The sequence below is a fragment of the Mobula hypostoma genome, chromosome 6, assembly GCF_963921235.1.
Source record: "Mobula hypostoma chromosome 6, sMobHyp1.1, whole genome shotgun sequence".
Taxonomy (NCBI): Eukaryota; Metazoa; Chordata; class Chondrichthyes; order Myliobatiformes; family Myliobatidae; genus Mobula; species Mobula hypostoma.
In genome coordinates, this window is record NC_086102.1 from 71,134,153 (window position 1) to 71,142,739 (window position 8,587).

The window sequence follows — 8,587 nt, forward strand, 5'->3', positions numbered from 1 at the left end:
ATAGAGGGATGGCACTTAGAGCAATATGGGCCAAATGCAGGGAATTGGGACTGGCTGGGAGGGTATAGACTCATTAGCCTGAAGGACCTGAATCCATGCTGCATTGCTCTATGACTCTAGAAGGACAAGGACAGTGAAAGCATAGGAACACCAACACCTACAAGTTGTTCTCTAATCCAGGCACCATCCTAATTAGGAAATACATCATTGTTCCTTCTCCATTACTGCATCAAGATCCTAGAACTCTCTCCTTAATACCATTGTGGATATACTCACACTTCAAGAAGGCAGCTCAGTGTCACTCCTCAATTAAAGTCAGGCTCAGCCTGCAAAACCCACATCCCTTGGATGAATATAAAACTACAAAGAAATTACTTCTGTTAAAACTGGATCGAAAATATCACATTAACTGATTGAGATGCATGAGTAGAGTGTGGCGGAAAATAAAGGCAACTTCAAAAAGCAACTCTATAACTACGGAGCTTTCAATGTGTGCCAGGCCATTGGAATGTCTAATTCCTTTGAAGCATCACATAAGTTGCCTGATGAAGACTAAATAAAGATTTTTCCTAATTTCTTAAAGAGAAGTTATATCTTTTATTTCATTTCATACATCTAAAATGAAAATAAAAGTTATAACTTCTCTTTGAGAGATTAGGATAAATCTTAATCTTTAACAGTAGAGAAACTTGTAATGAAGCTGATAAAAGTATATCTCCAATAGGAATATTGGCGGCACTAGTAGAATCATTGTCACACAACTTCAGCAATCTTGGTTCAATCCTGACCTTAGGTGCTGTCTGTGTAGAGTCTGCACATTCTTCCTGTGATCGTGTGGGTTTCGTCTAAGTGCCCTGGTTTCCTCCAACATCCCAACTATCTGTAGGTTGGTAAGAGGACTAATATAAATTGTCTCTAGTGCGTAGATAAGAGATATAATCTGTGGACAATTCAAGGAAATTATGGAGGGGTGGGGAGGGAGAGAATAAAATAAATGTAACTTAGAATTGGTCCAAATGGGGGTTGATGATTCAGTCACTGAAGAGCCTGTTCCTACCCTGTGTGACTCTGTGATTCTCTATTGCATTGATGCAAATTGCTCTTGATTTGCATGATTTTGAATTCGTTTTAATAAATGAACCTTGAAGATTCACATATGATCTAGGGTTGCATTACAATTTCTACACGTTGTGAGTAATCAGTATGAAGAATAAAGCACCCATTCATCCAACCTCAGAAGCACATCTCAAACCCCCACAGACTGACAAGTTTCTACGTCTCAAGCAAGTGCCATTAAAGTGCCTGTCTACCCCAAACGAGGAGAATTTTTGTGCTATTCAACAAGAACCAGGATTGAGAAAAAACAAGTGGAGCAAAAGAGCATAGAGAGTGGAAAACCAAAACAAAAACATAAAAGGTTGGGCAATGGAAACAAAAACAGAAGATGCTTCTCCTGGATGCTGTTTGACCTGCTGATTGCTTCCAGCATTTTTTGTTTCTGTTTCAGATAAACCACATCCATTGCATAAGACACCAAGAGGATAAATTGATCCTATTGGTTCATACTGTATTTAAACCTTATCTCTAAAGTCGCAAACACAGCAGGTTAATTCATTACATTCCTGTCTCTACATCATGGCAACCAACTTTACCCGCAGGGTAAAACAATCACCCAAACAGAACTTAAATTTAGCCATCACTGAATTTTAGAGGCATCAGTCCTATTCTTTTGAGAAAGATTATAGCTATGTGTGTATAATTTTCACAAAGGCATTAAGAGGTAGTGGTTAGGTGGGGTCTAGTAATCTTTTTCCAGCGAATCAGATTTTGACCATGTAAAAATAAATCATGAAGCAATAGCAGTAATGTGTTTTTAACATTTCCCAGGCAGCTAATAATAGAACAACTAGTGAAGTGTCCGTGGTTCTTAGATCTCACTGCAGACTAAGGATTGATCGATGACAAGTACAAAAATTCCATGTTAGATATCACTTACTGACCATCACTACAATAAAGTGATATGAGTGTGCTTCAAATCAACAGTCTGAAAGATGGAACCAATGTAGCAGGTCATCACGGAGATGGTCAGCACTGCCTCATCATTCTCATGAACTGGTACGAGATGCATTTTAAATTTAGTACATTGACAGGGAAAGCAAAGGTGGGATGAGTCTCACTGTAAAGTGGGACATATTTTACACATTATATGCGGAAATACATATAATATCCACAGGGACATACGTTAGTATGACAAGCACAATAATAAAAATTGGCATTAATGTGTAAAAGATAATGTATAAGTTAAATGGTAAGCATTTTGTGCTGTGAAAAGGAACTCATGTTTAGATGGTAAATTGACCTGCATCAGCATCGATGCAGACCCAGGTGAGAAACAGGGCATGGAACAGGTGGACTCTGTTGTTGAGTTGTTTGTATTGCTCAGCTTGAGGTGGCAAAAGATGAGGAAGGTTAATAATTTCAAACTGTGTTCATCTGATGAAAATCCAATAATACCACAGATGCTAGAAATCTGTAATTAAAAACAGAAAATGCTGGAAACATTCATCAGTTCTGGCAAAATTTGTGGAAGAAACAGATTTTAATCTTTCGATTTGGAAGCCCTTCATCTGAACAGGCAAGTAGATAAAAAGAAAGATGCAGGGAGGGCGGCAAGAGGGATAAACAGGACACAGCCCCGTTGTTAGCAACACATTTTAATTCTTGAAAATAAACTGAAACTTCTAAGATTTTGTTGTTGGACAGAATGCGCAACCTAGATATGTTAACATGTTCTGCTGCTACACATATTAATTGGTCATGCTTAAATTCCGATAATGCAAGTATTGTTAATCTACTTCAGGCTGTTTCTAGGTCAGCACAGGGTTCTGTTTTTACAGATGTTCACAAGTTGATTTTGTCCATAAGTCAGAACGTACACAAAGTCACTGCTACGGTAACTACACCTCCACTGTACTGCAATGAACGACATCAGAGGCACATTAGACTGATAGTACCAACAAGTAATAAAAGTTTAGAGAGCGGAAAACAGTTCTGCTGTTTGTAGGAGCAAACAAATGTGTCCACTTCATACTTCAGAAATTAATAATACTATGGGAGCTTCTACGTACACCTAAGGTGTCTGTAAGTCAGGCATTCTTAACCTGGGGTTGGAATATGCTCTGTGCTTATTAACTCTTTGCATACCACTTACTCTGTTTCATACTGCAAAGGCAACCCAGTCATCTTAAAGCACATTGGGAAGCACAGCAACAAATATTATCACTATTGCTTGGCAGTACTCAGGACCTTTTAAGAATGAAAAACGTTGCAGCTGAGCAAAAGCATAGTGGTGAGGAGAGCAATTAGTTTCTCGGTATTGATGAGGATATCGTGGAACACAGGATTTCTGTGGAGCCCGAATAAACACGTCTGCAGGTTTGGCACCTGCTCGCCCCCACTTGTCCTCCCATTTCAACCAGGCCTCTTCAACTAGCATCAGGAACTGGACTGGCATGTCCACCATCTAAACAACATGTTTCCAAAGCAGCGCTGGGGAGATAAGGGACTATCAAAAATGAGCAAAGCCAAGATACCGGCCTTCAACGATTTGGCCACCCGAACTGTAAATGAAAATCCGAAGCATAAAATGTTGGGAATTCTCAGCTGGTCTCTTCCCACAGATGCATCATGAGCTTCTGAGCATTTCCAGCATTTTCTGATCTGTTGGTTGCCGCGAGACAATTTTACTAGGCCGACGCCACATTACTTCGGGCCGGGGCAGAAACCCTAATGCGTAACTCTGGGACAAGTGAACATTGAGCCTTATGAGAAGGCATCTCTTCCAACGAAATGAACAGGAAGCAGTGCCCCAGACTGGTCGAGTGCTGACGAAAGCGATCTCCACTGATTCTTTAATCAACGGATAAACTGACCCGTTTCTTCGTACTTTGAAATGTAGTACCCGATGAAAATTAACCAAGTACTGTAATGATCTGCAATGTGATTGTTGGACGTATGTGGCGGGAGTCCGGACATTGTTCCTATGGGAGTCAATAGGGACGAGTTTGAGTTTATGGATCAAATTATTAAAGGAATGTCAGTGGCCTTTCTTTCCCTGCATCACATCCTTCACAGTCTCAACGTCGTGTAAGGCATTTGATTTCACAGGGTTATTTTTTCCCCACTGCATTCTCAGCCATGACACTCGTTCGCAAACTTATCATCCTTGAATCGTGCAGTCACAGAGGTGGAAAGATCTGCTTGCCGGCTGTTTGGGAACTGGCCAAGAGAACTCGACCTGTGGTTTCTAATCAGTTCCCACCTTTCAGCAACTGCAATGGAACTTTTCTAGAGGCAGGGGGTTGCCCCTTCCATCCTCATACTCTTTCCTCTCCCATTACCCCTGTCATATCCTGTCACTGGAAGGAACTGGCTGACAAATTACTTCTGACTTTAGGTCTAAATGCCACTACCAGTGTCAAAGAAAGCATCCTTTTAAAACTAGAAATGCTCTTACAAGCCATTGAAAGCTTGAAGTGTGTGTTAGATAGTTAACGCATCTCCTTGATTTCCATTTTATTCGGGAAAGTGCTGTCCACTGCTGAGACTGTCAAGGAAATAAACAGTAAGCAATGGTCTTAATGGAGATCTACCCGGAATTTCAAACAAGAGACAATCTGCAGGTGTTGGGAAGCGCTTTAACGCCTGAGTGTTGAAACCAACTGCGAGCAAAATGCTGAAATCAACCGCAAAAATAAGAGATGCACAGTCATTCATTTGAACCCCCCCCCCGTGATGTTATAACCAAACTGTAAAACACAGATGTTTCATTGCATGTTCTGTCATTTACGATTTAACTGAAATAAGATTTCCTTTCACCGAGTGAGCTGCGGCACGGTTTATAATGGAACGGGAACAGTGGCGGCGCGCAGGGACTAACCATTCACTCGGAAAAGCAGCTTTTAAAAACAATGTCCAAATAAGCGTTTACATTACCATCCTGATTGGAGTTCTGTAAGTATTCGCCCAGGTCACAGCCAAATGCTGTGTCCTTTGCACCCTTCCGCTTTCCTTTCTGCTTTGCCGCCTTGTTCTTCATCGGTGAACAAGTTGACTTCAATAATCCTTGGGTCAAAGTGTTCTATCGCGGGAGCTATCCGAAAACAACCATGAGTTTCTGCTCCTTTGAAAAAAAAAACACAATCCCATCAAATCACTGCCGGCCAAGTGCAGACTCACATCCTGGCACCACGCTTAATCAGTCGGTCCTGACAGAAAATGATTTCTGCAGAGTCCACATTGTGGGCGACGAGAAACGATATGATTCCTTAATTGTCCCGCTTCTCGTCCGCCAGTTCTTCAGGTCTGCACCGCCTCAAATTTGCGGGACTTTTCTCTTCCAGGCCTGCAAGACCGGGAGTTTAAACATCAGCTTCTCCTGCTTTCCTTAAAAGTCACCCCCCCCCCTTTTCCAAAGCGTGTCAATGGTTTATCGATTTGTGCTCAGGAAATGCTGTAAGAAACCAAGGAAGTGAGGCACTCAGGACAAACTTTACGCTTAGCCGGGTCTGACAGCAGGGAGATAACGGCTCCGGCATTGAACAGTCGCTGCCTGACAGGAAACCTGCTGCAGGCCAGGCTCGGTGCTCTGTGCTAAACCACATCCTGTTGCAGTCTCTGTTACAAAACACACATATACAGGGGAGAAATAAAAAGGCTCCATGGTTTTCAGTCAACGAGTATCAAAATGTTACGGCACAGATGTAATTATGGAAGGTCTTTACACCATATCTGTTGAATTATATTTTTATTAGAATTAGTGGTTCTTTTAAAACACTATTTCACAACTGGCAAGCAGGATTAATATTTGTCACAAAATGTTTATTTTTAAAGCCAGGGCTCCACTGCAAAATCAAATCAATGTTTAATTTCCTGCAACATGTTCCTGTTTATTCTCCCCTAAGCCCTGAGACATTGTGGATGAAGACAAGAACCTACACTTGTAGCACCATTCACAGCTTCAGGATGTTACAAAGTGCCTTCCAGTCCACTTAATCTTTTGATGTATGCTGGCTTTTGGCTGCTGACTCTATATACAGTAACTCTCCACCTCGTGTTGGGCTCCTCTTGATGGTCATAACATCCAAGGCAAACCACCTATAAGGGCAATTATCTGTTTTGTTCTGAGGTAAGAAATGTTGTCCGCAGAGTGCAATTTCTTTCCAAACCTTTTCAGAAGCTGTTAAGAATTAATGAGCAGGTGCATTGTTTTTTTCTGGTTAATTTCTTTATTGTGGCTTTGATTTACACAGGCACCTCCTGGACATTCACCAGCAGAGATGCCCTTCAGCTGTGGCTCAAAGGGAACACTTGTTTCTGGACTTGCAGGCATCGCTTCACAGATTTAAAAAAACCCTAACCTTACTGTTCAGAGGGGCAGTGAGTGCTGCACTGTCTTTCAGATGAGATACAAAACCGAGGTTCTGTCTGTCAAGTCAGGTAGGCGTAAGAAATTTCGTAGCATTATTTAAAAAAATTAGAAGAGATTTTTCACTTCTGTTTTAGCCAATGGTTATTGTGTAGTCAATATAATAACCTGATCAACATCCTGTTGCCGCTTTGTCAGAGTTTACTGTCAATAAATTAGCTGTTGTGTTCCTGCATTGCAAGACTGTCTGTGTAATGCTTTTTAGCATCATTACGTCAGAAAGTAGGATGTGTAAATGCAAGCAACACACACCAAAGTTGCTGGTGAACGCAGCAGGCCAGGCAGCATCTCTAGGAAGAGGTGCAGTTAAAGTTTCGGGCCGAGACCCTTCGTCAGGACTAACTGAAGGAAGAGTTAGTAAGAGCTTTGAAAGTGGGAGGGGGAGGGGGAGATCCGAAATGATAAAAGAAGACAGGAGGGGGAGGGATGGAGCCAAGAGCTGGATGGGTGATTGGCAAAAGGGATATGAGAGGATCATGGGACAGGAGGCCTAGGGAGAAAGAAAAGGGGGAGGGGGAAAAGCCCAGAGGATGGGCAAGGAGTATAGTGAGAGGGCAGAGGGAGAAAAAGAGAGAGAAAAAGAATGTATGTCTATAAATGAATTGCCCCACCTCCCCCTCGTACCCCATCCAATTATTTATTTATTTATATAAATACATTCACACCTTGTGTGTATTGTCAACCATGATAGGCACATCACTCAAATCTATTAACACACACAAAATGCTGGAGGAACTCTGCAGGCCAAGCAGCATTTATGGAAAAGAGTAAATAGTAAGGCTGAGCCCCTTCATCAGGACTGATGTAATCTTGGTGAAACCACAATTATGCCTTAGAAACATAGAAACATAGAAAATAGGTGCAGGAGTAGGTCATTCGGCCCTTCGAGCCTGCACTGCCATTTATTATGATCATGGCTGATCATCCAACTCAGAACCCCGCCCCAGCCTTCCCTCCATACCCCCTGATCCCCGTAGCCACAAGGGCCATATCTAACTCCCTCTTAAATATAGCCAATGAACTGACCTCAACTGTTTCCTGTGGCAGAGAATTCCACAGATTCACCACTCTCTGTGTGAAGAAGTTTTTCCTAATCTCGGTCCTAAAAGGCTTCCCCTTTATCCTCAAACTGTGGCCCCTCGTTCTGGACTTCCCCAACATCGGGAACAATCTTCCTGAATCTAGCCTGTCCAATCCCTTTAGGATTTTATACGTTTCAATTAGATCCCCCCTCAATCTTCAAAATTCCAACGAGTACAAGCCCAGTTCATCCAGTCTTTCTTCATATGAAAGTCCTGCCATCCCAGGAATCAATCTGGTGAACCTTCTTTGTACTCCCTCTATGGCAAGGATGTCTTTCCTCAGATTAGGGGACCAAAACTGCACACAATACTCCAGGTGTGGTCTCACCAAGGCCTTGTACAACTGCAGTAGTACCTCCCTGCTCCTGTACTCGAAGCCTCTCGCTATAAATGCCAGCATACCATTTGCCTTTTTCACCACCTGCTGTACCTGCATGCCCACTTTCAATGACTGGTGTATAATGACACCCAGGTCTCATTGCACCTCCCCTTTTCCTAATCGGCCACCATTCAGATAATAATCTGTTTTCCTATTTTTGCCACCAAAGTGGATAACTTCACATTTATCCACATTAAATTGCATCTGCCATAAATTTGCCCACTCACCCAACCTATCCAAGTCACTCTGCATCCTCTTAGCATCCTCCTCACGGCTAACACTGCCACCCAGCTTCGTGTCATCTGCAAACTTGGAGATGCTGCATTTAATTCCCTCATCCAAGTCAATAATATATATTGTAAACAACTGGGGTCCCAGCACTGAGCCTTGCGGTACCCCACTAGTCACCGCCTGCCATTCTGAAAAGGTCCTGTTTATTCCCACTCTTTGCTTCCTGTCTGCTAACCAATTCTCCATCCACATCAATACCTTACCCCCAATACCGTGTGCTTTAAGTTTGCACACTAATCTCCTGTGTGGGACCTTGTCAAAAGCCTTTTGAAAATCCAAATATACCACATCCACTGGTTCTCCCCTATCCACTCTGCTAGTTACATCCTCAAAAAATTCTATGAGATT

The 8,587-nt window shown here is 42.3% G+C and overlaps 1 protein-coding gene and 1 long non-coding RNA gene across 4 annotated transcripts in view; one reads left to right on the top strand and one right to left on the bottom strand.

The window, feature by feature from the left end:
* Positions 1–5,757, bottom strand: part of arhgap31 (Rho GTPase activating protein 31) — a 121,492-nt gene extending 115,735 nt beyond the window's left edge. For all 3 annotated transcript variants that reach the window (XM_063050970.1, XM_063050971.1, XM_063050968.1), the window contains exon 1: positions 4,996–5,757. In XM_063050970.1, coding sequence (XP_062907040.1) covers positions 4,996–5,098 — 103 coding nt within the window. In that variant the 5' untranslated portion in view covers positions 5,099–5,757. The remainder of the gene's footprint in view (positions 1–4,995) is intronic.
* Positions 2,053–6,656, top strand: LOC134348099 (uncharacterized). The gene is made up of 3 exons (XR_010018351.1): positions 2,053–2,115; positions 5,964–6,187; positions 6,312–6,656. It is a non-coding gene; the product is annotated as an uncharacterized LOC134348099 (long non-coding RNA).
* The last annotated feature ends 1,931 nt before the right edge of the window (positions 6,657–8,587 follow it).